This window comes from Panicum virgatum, chromosome 5K, assembly GCF_016808335.1.
Source record: "Panicum virgatum strain AP13 chromosome 5K, P.virgatum_v5, whole genome shotgun sequence".
NCBI lineage: Eukaryota > Viridiplantae > Streptophyta > Magnoliopsida > Poales > Poaceae > Panicum > Panicum virgatum.
In genome coordinates this window covers 34,450,489-34,466,944 of record NC_053140.1, presented here as the reverse complement: position 1 = coordinate 34,466,944, position 16,456 = coordinate 34,450,489, and the positions used below count along the sequence as shown (strand labels likewise).

Below are 16,456 nucleotides of genomic sequence, written 5' to 3'. Positions count from 1 at the left end.
TCATGTCAAGAGCTGCTCCGTTTGCCAGAGAAACAAAACGGAGCACCTCCATCCGGCGGGACTTCTACAGCCGCTGCCGGTGCCGACGGCGGTTTGGCAAGACATTGCCCTTGATTTCGTAGAGGGTTTTCCCAAGGTGGGCGGCAAATCAGTGGTGCTCACGATCGTCGATCGCTTCTCCAAGTATGCGCACTTCATCACGCTTGGGCACCCATACACGGCGACCTCCGTTGCACGGGCGTTCTTCGATCAGATTGTTCGCCTCCATGGAATCCCGTGCTCCATTGTGAGTGACCGGGATCCCGTGTTCACCAGCTCCTTTTGGAAGGAGCTCTTCCAGTTGGCCGGCGTCAAGCTCTGCCTCAGTTCGACGTTCCATCCCCAGACGGACGGCTAGTCGGAGGTGACTAACCGTATCCTGGGCGTATACCTTCGCTGTTTGGCAGGTGATCGCCCTCGCAGTTGGCTGCGCTGGCTGCCGTGGACGGAATTCGTCTACAACTCCTCCTTCCAGACGGCTCTCAGGGCGACACCATTCGAGGTGGTTTACGGCCGCCAGCCGCCGTCCATGGCCTCCTATCAGCCAGGCGTGGCCAGAGTCACGGCGCTGGACAAGCAACTCCAGGACCGGGATGTGTTCCTGCAGGAGATCAGGGAGCGCCTCTTGCACGCGCAGGACCATATGAAGCAATACTATGATCAGGCCCATCGCGACGTGAAGCTAGAGATCGGTGATTGGGCGTGGCTTCGTCTGCATCATCATGCAGCGTCCGGCATCGTCGACAAGAGCGCTGGGAAACAGGCGCCCCGCTTCTACGGCCCCTACAAGGTCTTGGAGCGAGTCGGCCCGGTGGCGTATCGTTTGCAGCTACCGGCTCGGGCGAAGATTCATGACGTGTTCCATGTGGTGTTCCTGAAGAAACATCAGGGACCAGCGCCTGCTGCTCCAGTACCGCTACCGCCGGTGGTCCACGGCCGCGTCGTCCCTACACCAGCAGCCGTCAAGCGCGCTCGGCTCAATCGGGGCGTCTGGGAGCTCTCTGTCCACTGGGTCAGCCGGGACGCGTCAGACTCTACCTGGGAGAAGCTGGAAGATTTCAAGGAGGCGTATCCGGAGTTTCAGCTCGAGGACGAGCTGTTTCGAAAGGAGGGAGGAAGTGTTGCCGACGCATTTGTGGGCATCACGTACAGGCGCACTCGGCTCAAGAAGAAGGATTCTCCAACGACTTCTAGTGGCTAGTTTAGTTCCTTTTGTTAGTCTTTTTCAGAGTTTGTTAAGGAAGGGATAAACATTCGTATTGATAGGAGGTAGTTTGTTATGGCCGGCTACTTAAGGAGCTCGGCAGGAACTCTTTTGGTTTAAGCAATAGATGAGATCTTAACAACTCAGATCCTCCAAGGGAGGGCGAGTTCTTATCTCTACATTGCCAATACATCTACTATATCACATTCACAAGCTCATAGTTACAATGTCGTACTTTATTTTACTGATACTATTCTTTTCACAAATGATCAACGCATTGTGGTTCAGCCAAAGAGGATAACCCTCCTTTACATTTGGCCATTTCTTTCCTTTCAAAGATTTAAATCATTTGCTACATGCATATGTTCTTAAGTCTAAGTGAAATAAGTAGCAGGCAGGTTCATCAGTCACTTATTCTAATTTGCATATATAATAGAAAAAGTGCATAGCAAATCCAGACCCCCCCCCCCCCCCCACACACACACCACCACCACCACCACCACCGCCACTACGGAACACACAAGAATCGAAGCAGTATATGACAATAAATAGAAAACAAACCAAAGAGGAAAAAGTGCTTATTGTCTGTTTGTATACCCTGGGATAAGTAGGATCCTGATGAACCATACTCGTTTGGTTAGTGACTTCAAGAACATTACTGCTCATTCCAGCTGGCAGCACTGAGTCAGAAGGTAGAATATCCTCATCAACATTTGCATCATCAGAAGAGCTCTTAGTCTTTACACTGTTCCCACCATTTTGAGCAGTTCGCTTCCTCCGCCTCTCTCGTTTCTTCTGCAAATGCTCCCTTATTTCCTCAACAACATCTGCTGGAACTTTGGGGCACATTTTGACATCTAAATCACCAGCTAGATGCCGTTTGAGTCTAGATACACCACCACCATACCTAATTAGGCCACAATACATGCACTTCCAGTGTTGTCTATTTTCATCGATCATTATGCCATACTTCCATCCCATATCCCTACTTTTCCAAAAAATATCTTTACTCTGCAAAATTATAAAGTTTCAAATCATGGTGTAGAAGAGGTAAGAGGTAATTCTAGCCATAAGTACCCGAAGTCAGCAGATCAGCCAAGCCATAGGAACTCAATGGCATAAAGTAAAATTTATAAGGCATGAGCACCTTAACAAATGATGAAGTAAAATTAACAATCGCTACAGAAAGGCTAAGACTAAGCAAATGAAAAGTTCCTACATTATAGCATTCTATTTTGCCCAAAAGCTGACTGGCAAAAGGTACCCCATAAATGCACCAGTTACAAAGCATCATTCGAAGGCAAAAGCAAAGTGTTCATCAGCAAGATGCTAGCTGAATAGAAAAAATATTACATCTTCAAAAGAAATTGCTTGTGTGACAGTGTGATATCAAAAAATGCATGGAAGGCTGACAAGAGATTTTTGCCTCAGCCCAGAGGCCAGAGCAATTCCGCTCTCTCGTTATGCTGACAAAGATAATGCAGCCATATTATAACTAACCTGCCAATACGAACCATGAGAAATTCCGTTCTATCAATGCATCTAGCTATGACAAGAAAACTAAATACTCCCTCTATCCTAAAATATAGCTATCTTTAAATTTTTTTTTCCAAGAACCTTTTAAACTTTAACTGCAGATAGTAAAAAAATCATAGAGATTAACAACATAAAATTATATTTGTTGATTCAAAATGAAACCAACTATCATAACATGTAACCTTTTCTATTTAAAATTAATTATTTTGAATATATTATTGATCAAAGATTAAAATGTTTGACTTTGACCAAGTATAAAAATTGCTATATTTTGGGACGGAGGTAGTAGAAAACTGTTTCTATATTGAAAAGGGAAAATTAGGAAAACATAAAGCCAGGAATCGATGCTAAAAAGTTGAAGACAATGTGGTTCTTTAAGAAAAAAATAACTGGGATTCTCCCAAAATAATTGAACTTATAGAATAAGTTAGTCCTATTGGAATCAAAGAATCCCTAGAAGCAAGAACTTATAGAGATCATCAATCAGCTATAGAGATTTTTTTTTAAAAAACAAATGTATTAAATAAGAAGTAGCATGTTTGATCCTTCATATCCCATTCTTAGAGGGAGGCAGAGAAAGATAGAGAGGACATGCCCTACATTACATCCAATTTTGTTTGATTCACAACAAACTAATAAGAGCTGAATGTGAATTTTAATCTACACTCCAGCGAAGGAACTACATAAATTCTCCTAAACATATCAAGATAAACAATAGAACATAGCAACATGAGGAGCACATCATGGATTGCATTTGACTGGGACGAAAATTCTCGCTTTTTCCATGCTGCTGCGTCCTGGAGGCGCCTGAAAAAATTTATCCCTTGTCTTGAACACGATGGCAATCTGTTCTTTGCCCACGATGCCAAGAGAGAGATTCTCCGTCATTATTCTCGGAGCTTGGTTAGGTTGGAAGTACCGCAACTACTGTGTTTTTGATGAAGGATCCCCTGATCTGTCCCGTGTCATTTCTGCTTTTAGGGAAGCAACTCAACAGTGGTCTGTTGCAGGGGCCCAAGGAGTTTCCTATCTCCTTGCCCTGGCTCCTACTTCCTAGTTGTGGTGGTCTGGTCCTACTCTTTCCTCTTTTTAGAAAGACAGCTTGAGTGTGTTCTTCAGGGTGTGTTACAGACCCTTTAACCCTGTAACTTTTTTCTGTTTCAGAGGCTCTTTCCCCTTTTTTCTTCTTAATATATTGATGCGCAGCTCTCCTGCGTGTTCGAGAAAAAGAGAGATATTCTCCGTGATTTTTATGTCTCCCTCCTTGGCACGGCACATGACATGACCTGGCGCTTCTCCCTTTCAGACTTGTACGCCCAACTCAACATCACCAGTCTTGTTCTCGCTGTTCCATTCTCGGCTGAGCAAATTGCTCATGCTCTGTTCAGTATGGCCATGCACTGCCGGCTTCGGCCCCTCCTTTTATAAACACTTTTGGGTCTCCGTTAAACTGCCGCTTCTTGATCTCTTCACCAACTTCCACACCGTCACGCTTCTCCTTGATGGTCTTAGGGCAATCCAAGGAGTTTCTATACTTGCCATGTCATATAGACACTACACATAGAAACTACATCCCCAATGAATGATTTCTTCATAATAAATTGCTATCCAATCATCTCTCTTCTCTCTCTTTTCTCCCTCCAATCCTCTCTTTTTTCTTGGTTTTCGTGTAGACATGGTTTCTTGCATGAGACATGGTTTCCTCATGTTTTTCATTCTCTCCTCATTAACTCTCCTGCCACCTCAGCTTTTTGCTTACATGGCAACATATTTAATGCTATGGAAACTAGCTGAGTTGGAGGGTTGGGACTGCCCTTAATAGAGCTCATCTTGTCCTGCTGCCCAAAAAGGATGGGGTCCGTTCCGCTGATGCGTTTCGTCCGATCTCTCTTCAAAATTGCCCCATGAAACTCTTTTCCAAGGTGATAGTCAACCGACTTAAACCTGTCATTCCCTCCATTGTTGACCCGGATCAAACTGGCTTGGTCCACGGGCGCAACATCGATGAAAATTTCATCTATGCCGCTGACTTACTCGGTTGTTGCCACAAAAGGATTCCTACCGTAGTGCTTAAACTTGATTTCCGAAAGGCATTTGATTCAGTTTGCTGGAGTAATCTTGACTGTATTCTTGCTGCTCGGGATTTTGATCACAAGTGGCGTGGCTGGGTATCTTGAAATCCTATCAACCGGCAAGACTGCAGTGATGCTCAACGGTATTCCAGGGAGGTGGATCACCTGCCAATGTGGTCTCTGGCAAAGAGACCCGCTCTCGCCGTATCTCTTCATTATTGTTGCCGACATGCTTCAACGCTTGATTCACCGTGCTTCGTCCCTTGGCCTCTTAGTTCACCCCATCGATCCCTCCCTTCGCTGTCCAGTTTTGCAATATGCTGACGATACGCTTATTCTTATCGGAGGGCATGTTCAGTCAATGCGTACCTTGAAGAACATCCTTGACGATTGCTCCCTTGCCACATGCCTCTTCATCAATTTTCACAAATCCACGTTTGATCCAATGAATGTTGATGACTCTGTTGCTGCTGCCATGGCGACAACTCTGGGCTGCCCTACAGCTTCCTTTCCCCAAACTTACCTTGGCCTTCCACTTTCCCCGCACAAGCTGCGAGTTTCGGACTTTCAACCTCTGATAGATTCCTTCGACAAATACCTTGCTGGTTGGAAAGCTCGCCTCCTCAGCTCTGGTGGCAGGATTGTTCTGGACTGGTTAATGCAGTGCTTGAGAGTCTGCCAATGTACTTCATGTCCTCCATCTTACTTCCAAAAACAGTCATTGAAGCTCTCGATGCTGGACGGCGAGCGTTTCTTTGGGCCAGTGAAGACAAATGTGATGGCTCCAACTGTCTTCTCGCTTGGGACAGAGTGTGATGCAGCAAGGAATGTGGTGGCCTTGGCATAAAAAATTTAGCTGACCAAAACCACTGTCTCATAGTGAAATCTGTGCACAAGCTTCATGATCCTGTCCCCCTTCCTTGGAAAGAATGGTTCCAATCTCACTCCTCGCTGCTAGATAATGCGGGCCTTGACTCATCCTATTTGGTCAAACTCCTCACGAGCGAGCTGCCTCTGTATCGTGAGCTAATTTCTGTTAGCGTTAGCAACAGCCGCCAAACCTCTTTCTAGCACAACAAATGGCTGCTCAGTGTGTCCATAGCAGACATTTTCCCTGCGCTCTTTTCTCATTGCATCCACAAAGACGTTTCGGTGCGTGATGCGCTCGATCACCCTCTTGATCGCATCCTCCGTCCCAGGTTGACTCGTGCTGCCACTGAGGAAAAACATCTCTTGCTGAATTTTCTCCAGCACTTCTGTTTTAGAGAAGAGTCTGATGCTCACTTCCTGACACTCTTGCCCTGTTATGGCAAGTGGGCCGGCCATGGGCCTAGGCCCACGAATACTGTAGCGCGTGAACAGTGCCGCGAATAGGGTTAGTTGGTTTGTTAGGAAAGAGATAAGTTAGATGGATTTGGTTAGGATATTTGCTTAAGGGTCAAGTCAGTCGTCTCTATAAAAGAGACCCTATTGTATCAATGAAAGGCAAGCAAGAAGAACCCTAAAAGTAGTCAGAGCCTCCAGAGGGAGGGCGTTGAACAGGTTCTTCGTGCTATCCCTAGTTACTCCATAACATGCCCATTGAAAATCTCAGTTCCAGTGCTACTTACTGAGCTTCACATTCCAACGACTCCCCTGACCCTGATGCTACTCGGTTTTGGAATACCAAGCTTCCCTTCAAAATTCACTTTTTCGTCTGGCTTATTCATCATGGGCAGCTGAATACTCATGCCAGCATGTTCTACCGAAACATCTGTAAACCTGAGGACTCGAACTAAGAGAGCTGCCCTAGGGTTCTCGAAATAGTTGAGCATATCTTCCCCACCTGTCCTTACGCTCGAGCTGTTTGGCACTAGTTGGGGATCACCGTGAGTAATGGCATGCATGGAATGCCATGCTGCCGCAGTCGGTTCATATGGATGCCATGCTGTTCCTGCTGTGGCAAATGTGGAAAGCTTGTAACGCCCTCATCTTCGACAGAGCAGACTCCCTCCCAACAGATATTTTTCACCGAACGATCAACAGCATGGAATTTTGGAGATGCCGCTACAAGAAACTTGGCTTTGATTTTGATAGGCGGCACTCTTTTTTCCTTTCTTGTCTCTAGCTTTTCTTTCTCCTCGGCTTCTGGCTTGAGGTCGTTGCAACCTGTGCACTTGTACTTAACAGCTCTCGAGCAATGAAATGAATGTAGGTGGAGACCCCCCACCCCACTCCACCCCACCGATATTGTTCGGAAAAAAAAAAACATGAGGACAATACATGCCAGGAACAAATGGACTAAGCCTTATGTAAACAACATATCAAGTATTGGCATTGTCATCAACCTAATTCAAGATGAACATACAAGCAACCTTACTGCAGGAGGCAACTCGAACAAGTTCATGAGGCACTAAAGGAAATACGTGTATTATATTTATAAAATACATATTACTGATGCCCTGCCTCTATGATGCACCTAGAACATCGTTATCTTGCAACCACACACCATAAAGTTCAGAATCAATCCATTCCAAACACCAATCATTTCCATGTCATTATTTGATACTATAAGGTGAACAGGGAGACCTGGAGAGCACACAAGTTACAAGTAGAGCATTTGCAAATTCAATGTAACTGTGCCAGATTTTGAGATGCAATCTCTTTCCATTTCAATGTAAGGCATTGCAAGTTTCCTGTAAAGTCGAAAAGATTATACCTGCTGCGCCGGCACATCTCCAGCCTTGTGCTCTGGCTCCGGTTCCGGCTCCGGCCGTGGCTCCACTTGCTGTTGTGGCTCTGATTGCTGAGGCTGCGGCTTCTGCAGCCGGCGCCTCTTGTAGGTAATGCGCCTCTTGTAGGTAATCAGAGGTAGAGGCACCTGGGAGGAGGAATCCCCGAAATGCACCTTCTTAATCCCCTGGCTCCCCACACCATCCATCGTATTCTCTTACCTGGGTTCTGGCCAAGAAACCAAGAACCTGCATCGGCACAAACCAACAGAAAGCCTCAGCCCAAGGCAATTCCGATAATAACACAAGAAACGAGCATCAACTCCCGGAATCCCCAGCCCAAGAATCCCGACCAGAAAGATTCAAACCCCAACCCCGAACCGAACCACCAACAAAGTTCCAACTATTGAGGGAAACAAGGCGGTCAAAAACGGCAAGAACCAGGAAGGAAAAAAAAACACGGTTTCAGGTAAGAGTACCGGAGCCTCCCTCCTTTCGACGACGCCGAGGCGATCGATGAGGTGCCAGATTCGGGGGTGGGCGAATGGCCGCGGGTCTCGGAACTCAGGCCATGGGAGGGGATGCAAATGGAGAGGAGGGGGATGTGAAACGGAACTAGCTGGGGAGGGGAGAGGAGAGGAGACTGACAAAATTCCGGCACACCTTGGGTCTGTGAGCGTCCGTTTACTGCCTTTTCTTTCTCTCTTTCTATCTCATATTCTCATGCAACAAATGTGTTATACATAGATTAAGTTTGTAATCCGGTAAGTCTCATTAATTTTATCATATGTTCGAATAGGCGAAAAGGAATTTAATCTTGGCCCGGTTTTGTGTGCATTTGGTAGGCTTCAGCACATTCATAATAGAATGACGTGTCATGATGCAAAATAAAAAGTAGTTTGCTCCTTTTTTTTTGTCTTGCAATATATTCGTGTGATGCCTGTGACACTACCTCCATTCCAAAATTTAGGTTGTTTTAGTTTTGTCCTAAGTGAAATTTTTCTTTAATATTGGCTGAGTTTAAAGAAGAATATAATAGCATCTACTATACCAAATAAATGGTTTTAGATCCTGTGGTCTGGTCCCGCCTTTTCTTCTCCAGTGAGACAGTGTTTTCTTAGGATGTGCTACAGACCCTTCAACCGTGTAACAGTTGGTATAACAAAAATATATCGGTGAAATGTGGATAGAGTTAGGACAAAATTAAAACGTTTAGTATATCTTGGAACAGAGCAAGTGTATCAAAATTGTTGTTGACTCTATTTGCTTGCAGTACTTTATGAAAGAAAGAATTAGTGATTTTATTAAATGATGGGTTCACTGCTGCATTAGTAGTAGTTGGCAAGTAGCAATTGCTGGACACCTGCTGGTTTCAGTTCATTTTTGTGCATAGTTCATAGTTTCCCGAAAAGTAAACGTGTCCTTTAGGAAGTTGCATTTCATGCAGAAATGTTCCAATGAAGATGGCTTAGGAGTCTTCTCGCAAAATTCTTGCATGTTCTCTTGGTTTCTTGCCACTGATAATCCCTTGAAAGGTTACCACTGATACTGCAAACACAGCCATGCCAAAAGGGTTCCCTCTTTCTGAATCTGTAGTTCCCTCGGTGAAAATTTCAGAAAGGCAGCTGATGCGGCCAAAATCTAAAGCTTCTTGTTTGCATTAGCCTGGAAGTGCTAAACTTTAAAGCAGGACGTCTTCGTTTTGCAATCTAGTGCATACTATAGAAGAGAAGAAAATAAAAGGAAATGAAAAGAAATTTTTGCAGAAGAAGAAAGTCTCCTATATGTTTATTTACTTTTTTTTCTCAAACGCGCGTCGTTGTATTAATAGATAGAAAGATCGGTCCAAGTTACAATGCCGAATGCACGGCCTGGGTTAGTTTTTTGTTAGAAACGCGCCTAATAAAAGGTAAACAGCCACACCCTCAACCCTGCAGCACCCCAGCTATGGCAGCAGCTCCCCCAGCGCCTTTGCCCCCTGCCAGCTTCCACAAGTTTGCCTGCTCGTTTATCTCCTGCAGCACGAGACGAGCGTCCGGGTGGCGACCATAAAAAACGCAGCGGTTGCGCATCTTCCAGATCAACCAATCCGCCGTCCAGCACCTGTTGAGAATGGCCAGCCAGAGGAACATCTTGCACCGAAGGGGCGCCCAAGACTTTCATAGGCGCTTGTACGGTTCAAATCCAGATAAGCCCACAAAGAACCTGGCGTACGCTGATCAAGCGGAGTAAGTACCCGAGCTCTTAGGTGTCCAAAGATGTTGTTCCGGTTGGTTCTCGAGCAGCTGGACATTCTCCAGAGCATCCCAAAGCTCCAGATAGTCCACGATTGCCGGCACCGACAGCCCTCCTGCAATGTCGCCCACCCAACACAACTCTTGTAAGGCCTCATGAACAGTCCTCCGAGACCGCGCCCGCTTGTTCACAAAGGGGACCAGAGCCGGAGCAAGGTCCTCGATGGACTTGCCGTGCAGCCAATGATCTTTCCAGAAGAGGGTTGTTCTTCCGTCTCCCACCAAGGATGAAACCGAAATGGCGAACATGGCTGTGATGTTGGGGTGCACCCTGATGTAAAATGCAGCCCATGGTCGCCCCGGATCCGTCTTACTAAGCCAAAGCCAATGCATCCGGAGTGCCCACCCGAGGATCTCGATGTTATGGATACCCAACCCTCCAAGCTCTTCCGGGCGGCACGCTCGCTCCCACGCCACAGGACAGTGTCCACCATTCACCAGTCGGCGCCCCTTCCAGAGGAAGGCCCGACGTAGCTTGTCAATGGCACGGAGAAGCCATTTAGGCACGCCCAGAGCAATGAGCAAATAGACCGGGACCGCTGTTAGCACAGCCTTCACTAGAACTGCACGCCCCGCAGTGGACATCAGTGCTGCCTTCCAGCCCGGGAGCATGTCGGCGATCTTATCGACAATAGGCTAGAGATCCGCTTTGGTAAGCTTCCGGATAGAGAGTGGCAGGCCTAGGTATTTGCAAGGGAAGTCAATCACCTCGCAGGGCATGGCTCTCGAGACAACCTCGAGCTGCTCGGTGGCGCAGCGGATTGGTACGATGGAGCTCTTCTGCATGTTTGTGCGAAGCCCGCTCGCCTCTCCGAAGAGTTGCGGGATCTCCTTGATGGTGGACAGATCTTCAGGAGTGGGGCGGATAAAGAGAGCCACGTCATCCGTGTACAGCGAGACACGGTGCTTCACCCGATGGGTAGCCAAAGGCTGGAGAAACGCCTCCTCGTCGGCCTTCCCAATAAGGGCGTTCAGCACATCCATGACGAGTATGAAGAGCATGGGCGACAACGGGTCCCCTTGGCGAAGCCCCCGTCGATGAGCAATCCACTGCCCCCTGGAGAAGTGTTTATTTACTTCGTTTGGTTATGCCCAAAGCCCATCCTTAATTGGGCATGTAAACGAGAAAGGACACTTCAGTTTGCAATCTAGCGGCTTGAAATTTTGCCTATATAATTTGGTCATGACTAAAGCAAATTCTTAATAGGCAACACGATGTAACATAGCATGTTTGTATTTGCTCTCGAAATGGGCTTTCTTTTTGTAGCTGTGATCTCTTCATGGCCACATCTACTCACTTCAAGCTTCACATCTCAAAACTGACAAGAAGATCAGCTCGGCAATCTCGTTTCGAGGATTACAAGCTTCACAGTGTTTGCAGCTTTAATCAGGTGTTATAGGCTTTGAACTAATTAGTTTGTCATTTAGCAGTATTTAAAAACGGAGGTAACAATAATTAGAGAATATCTTTCCTTTCCTTGTGTTGCTGTGTCTGAAAAAATCTTTTCCTGGGACATTAGTACATTACAGCGAGAACCGTGGTGGTTCAATTTGGAAATGGTCAGACAAAAGCGAAGGGAAGTTGTAGTGAGAAAAGTGACACTTTTGGCTTGGTTCCCCCTAATTCTTGGCTCCTTTTCGCACATTGGTTTCTTGCACTGACACTAAAGTTGCTTGCTTGCTGGGCCGTATTTGCCATGTAGGAGCACAGATTGTAAGGAGCGATAATGGGATATACCGGCCGTAGCCGAAGCAAATCAGTAGATGGATCAGAAAACAGTGTGGCGAGTATTGCAGTGAACTCGGTTCACATGACCGCGGCAGCCTGGAAGAAGCATCGGCTAAACAGTACATTTAAGCTGATAAAGGCCCAAGAGGCTGCACTTCATCCTAGAACGGTCTGTTCCTCAGTTTTTCCACTTCTCTTTGAGGAATTCATTTTGACCTCAAATTTTTATAGTTTCGCCCTTTTGGAGGGTTTTGAGTTGGCGGTTTGGTTTGGTAGGGCGTTTCTGAATTAGTACATTTTTCTTTTTCAGCAAAGCCAGATCTCGGAGAGCTAAAAAGTACTACTAGCAGTACTACCTGTTTGAAAAGTGAGTTGCCCATGCAAGCACATATACCTTCCACAGAGTTCTCAGCTCATAGCATGATTCCAAGGGAAGGCATGGTAGGAGGTGCAAAATCGGGACGTGTAGGACAGTCGCCGTGCCAACCAACTGAAGGTCTGAAGCGGTTTGTACTTCACTGCTCGTCATGCATGGGGTGTTTCCTCTCAACTCAGATTGGCATCCTGATCCAAAAAAAAAAACTCAGATTGGCATCCTGATAAAAAAAACTCAGATTGGCATCCTGTAAATACTGATGAGATACCTTCTTTCTGGTGGTAAATGCCCAGATTCCTGCGCTGTCGCGTTGCAGCAGTGAATTCCGTTGTGCAGTTTCCAGCGCATTAACGCTGCATTGCTGCCTTCTTTCTTCTCTGACAATACATGCCCGGGTTGCTTTTAAAAAGAACAAAAAAAAAAATGCCGCATTGCACACTGGGTCCAAGAGACGAAACAGACCGATGCTGGTGCCCGCAGTCTTAGGTGGGCCCATCCACCACTCAAATGCCAATGCTCAGGGCCCACAAGGATACATACCGCGCGCGCCGGGATAGGGCCATCGATGTCGCGTGCCTTTGATTCGTTAAAAAAGAGCTAATCACTCCAGTGATTTTGCACATATCCAATAATTGCTTCTAGACTCTAGTACTTGAATTTTGTGTCTGGTTTCTGGTTTGAGTACGAGATCATCCCATAGTTTTAGTGGGATGAAACTATCTCTATTACTCCCTCCATTCTAAATTGCCGTTCGTTTTGATAAATCTAAATAAATAGTTTTTGGTATGTATCTCTATCTCTATCTATAATATTTTTACTGTTTATGTACACGGCCGTTTAGCCCGTGTACATTACTTACCGTGTCCGTTTAATCACCTGTTTATTATATTTAAATAGCTAAACGGTAGGTGACTGTTTAAAGGTTTAGTGTAACACTGACTATTTGTAAAGCAAGCAATGATTCCTAGATCCGACAATCGAAATCCTAGTTGGAATGGTAATCTCTATCTCTACTATTTTTAAAACAAGCAACAAGCAATGATGTGTACATTAATCTTTAACTGTAACAATGCACAGGCATATTTGCAATCTAGATATAGATGTATATCTAAGTACATGACAAAAAACTATATATCTAGATCTGCCAAAACGACCTTCAATTTAGAACATAATGAGTATTATATTGGTACTAATTATATATATACTCGACAGTTGTCAGGGACCGAATGAGATCAATGACTGATGGAGATGAAACTCATCACATTCTTCAAATTAAACAAATTAAATTTATATCCGAAGTTCCAATTGAATGATCCATCACCATATCACTTTTCATACCAAACACACGTAATAAGCGCAACTACATTCGGCCCTCGAACACGACACGAACAAACAACCTATTACCTAACTAATATATTCCATCTATATAGTATAGTACTATATGGCTGCCACTTGACATTTCTGTCGATGCTGTTTCGCGCCCCCTGACCCTGAAAGTCTGAAACAGACCATGCAATGGCTTGTCGATCGTCAGCTAAAATCAACCGACCAGACCATTGAACCCCAAAGAAAAGCACTACACTACGTATGTACAAATTCTTATGCGTTTTCCATCCCATTCATTCGCTTCTCATTTCAGGAGCGTATAATCGCCATGGTCGGTTGTGGCGGCGGCATCATGGTCGCCGTCGTCGTGGTCATCGCCGGCGGCCGTCGTCGGGCCGCAGAACATGCCCCCGTGGCGCGGGAAGTGGACGAGGGCCAGCGGGAGCGTGCACACGAGGCTGGCGGCGCCGGTCAGGGAGATGGCTTCCTCGATGGTGTACCGCGACCCGCTGAAGAAGAGCCGGTTCGTCACGATCGTGGGCGCCGCCGCTCGCCGTCATCCCGGACACCATGCCCAGCGACCTGCACCCACACCCAGCAACCCAAGGCGTACGCATTTTATATATTACTAGTAACAATGCCCTCGCGGCACGCGCGTGCTATAAGTTGGTATGCTCATAATTGGAATGCCACTAAGCACTGAGCACTCTCGCGTTAGACTATGCGGAGAGCCTGGGTCCACACAAATTAACATGAGCCGCCGCCGATGGTATCGTTCTACCCAGTGCCTGCACCTTGTCTCTTCGTCTTCCCCGCGCGCTTCGTATTCCTCAGGTCGTTCCGCCCCATGCCTTCGCCCGGCGTCTATCCCGCGCCCCTACCCTCGCGCATGGGCTCTGAATTGAATAATGCAAATACAAAACTCAATGCTTCAAACAATCATACAGGGAGTAATGCTTGTTCCTTTGTATCACCCTGCGGAGTTCTAGAATTCAAAGCAGATGCTTTCCTTAATGATAATGATTATGACATAATAATGCGCTTCTTAGTTATGGCTAACATGGAGGCCATTCGAATTTAGGGATCAGTTCAGGTACCTGTCCGGAAGGCACCATGCACCCAGGCAACAGATTTAGGCTTCATAAATGTAGCCCGCCAATTGATCTAACATGTCATAAGCAACTTGAAACACACCTGTTATCGGTATTGGAGGGTCGCTGCATGACCAAGAAGGTAGAAGCATCATCATTGCCAAGCAGATAATTCACAATGCCTACCATTGCCACACCCAACTTGACACAACCATTATTTGGATACGCCAGAAACTTTGAATGGAATATATATGAGCACCTTTTAAATGGATCAGCCAGAAAACATCTGAAGGTGAAGGATGGTCACTACCCTTCGATGCAGCAGTAGCAGATTTTTCAAGGATGGCGGCACCAGTCAAGCTGGGCATGATAAATGCCGTTAGTTAAAAGCTCCAAGAATATGTTCAAAAGACTGCAACCTTTTAATTGAACAAACAAAGCAGGGGGCAATTCGTTTGTGCCTTAAGAAGGTGTACAGGTATCAAGCATGTAGAAGAATTGTAGTTTTTTACAAATATATGACAATGACAATACCACAATTGATTTGCTTAGAGAGAATGTATATAGCAATATAGAGGAAACAGTAAGGAATTGCACCTGTTCACTTGGTTGCGTATACACGTTTGGTTGTAAGACTTCAATTACAGTGATTTCTGCAGTTGTTTCTATTCCAAGCCTATCACAAAGTACCTACAAAACAGAGGCATATAATATCACTGAACTTGCAGATGGAAAACACACAGGAAGGAACTATGCTCTAAAAACAGATCGGTAGTACAGGCACAAGCTGCTGCTGTTGCAAATACAGGCACAAGAGGTGACCAAAGCCAAACCTTCATATGCTCACTAAAAGCCTGAAACCTAGAGGAGAGAACAGCAGGAGGTTTTCTACTTTGTGAAGACCCACAGCTAAAGTCTCAAACAGAACAAACAGCTTAGGTAAAGAGTTAATCAAATTTATACCACAAAATATGAAGAAAGTACATAAATGCCATATTTTAAATTAAAATATATAAATGATATGAGAAAATTCTATAATCAATAATTGAGGCGATTACCGGAATAGGCACAAGGAAGCAATGCCTCATCAGCGCCTTTGGACAAGAGAAAAAACTTGCCACTCTGACAATCCAAAATGACAACAGACATTCTTTTCCGATCAGATGTGAACTCAAGAATGTCAAGTATCTCATATCGCATCATTCGCCGGTTGAAGTGAGTTTCTTCTTAAGTAGATGTCTAATTATTTAGAAAATACAACCATGCAAAACGAAATGACCAAATTTTGGAGTCATAAACCTACCTGCATTATTTCTGTTATTGCTGACAAGAACCATATGTAAATTTGTTGCCGCATTAACAAGAGCATCCTCAGCCTGGGACTGGGCTTTATGCAAAACTGATCCGCTAGGACTGGAAGAAGTAGCACAAAGCACAAGAATAAATGATGATAAGAATGAACACAAGATGTGGGGTGAAACTGTCAGATGGATGAAGATCTAACCTATTTATAGAATTACTGTATTACAGAGTGTCACTGACAAAAATTTGATGACATGAGGAGAATTATTGGTAATAGCATTCTGCGATTTAACCCTCAGCCTGATTCTGCGATTCAACCTAAGGCTCGGAGGCTACTCCATATAGAGCGTGAGTTCATCGCGCACCATATAAAAGAAGATGATTCGGGGCTTCAGCACCTCATAGCCTCGATGCAGCCAAGGAAGTACTTGAAAGAGTATTTGAAGCACTCGACGGAACATTGGAGGATGAGGAATGTTGAGTACTCTATCCTGCTTGTGATGAGTGAATTGTCAACCGTGCGGTGTGATCGTGCGCTTGGTCTTTGGATTGCAGGTACACGGGCGTCGAGTGTCGACGGGGAGCTGCCATGGAGGTGCTGTGGCCGATGGACCGTGCGGTGGACGGCGGTGAAGGGCAGCCGGGACCGGAGCTCGGACCGGGCGGCAGCTGTGGCGTCCACTCCTGGATCGAGAGCGCAAGCGGCGACAGAAGGCGGGTTTCTTGGTTAGCGCCACAAAACCAAGGAGACAGACGGCAGTCGAAGACGTCAAGTC

General features: G+C 45.7%; 1 protein-coding gene and 1 long non-coding RNA gene across 3 annotated transcripts; both read right to left on the bottom strand.

The window, feature by feature from the left end:
- Positions 1 to 1,588: 1,588 nt before the first annotated feature.
- LOC120709869 lies at positions 1,589 to 8,256 on the bottom strand. The gene is made up of 4 exons (XM_039995505.1): positions 8,042 to 8,256; positions 7,550 to 7,811; positions 1,732 to 2,254; positions 1,589 to 1,617 (listed from the first exon to the last, which is right to left on the bottom strand). Exons 2-4 carry the CDS (start codon positions 7,769 to 7,771, stop codon positions 1,589 to 1,591), a joined length of 774 nt encoding a protein of 257 aa, XP_039851439.1. The 5' UTR covers positions 7,772 to 7,811; positions 8,042 to 8,256.
- Positions 8,257 to 13,896: 5,640 nt separating this feature from the next.
- Positions 13,897 to 15,596, bottom strand: LOC120709538. Of its 2 annotated transcripts, XR_005689718.1 has the most exons (4): positions 15,437 to 15,596; positions 14,976 to 15,068; positions 14,638 to 14,738; positions 13,897 to 14,504 (listed from the first exon to the last, which is right to left on the bottom strand). It is a non-coding gene; the product is annotated as an uncharacterized LOC120709538 (long non-coding RNA). The 2 variants fall into 2 exon arrangements; XR_005689717.1 differs by lacking the exon at positions 15,437 to 15,596 and having other exon boundaries at positions 14,976 to 15,418.
- Positions 15,597 to 16,456: the final 860 nt, after the last annotated feature.

Coding starts and splice junctions, on each gene's coding strand:
- LOC120709869 (XM_039995505.1), bottom strand. CDS start 7,771: ATGGATGGTGTGGGGAGCCAGGGGATTAAGAAGGTGCATTTCGGGGAT. Junction 2,255..7,549: donor GAGATGTGCCGGCGCAGCAG/GTATAATCTTTT, acceptor ATAATTTTGCAG/AGTAAAGATATTTTTTGGAA. Junction 1,618..1,731: donor TGGCGGTGGTGGTGGTGGTG/GTGGTGTGTGTG, acceptor TATTTCACTTAG/ACTTAAGAACATATGCATGT.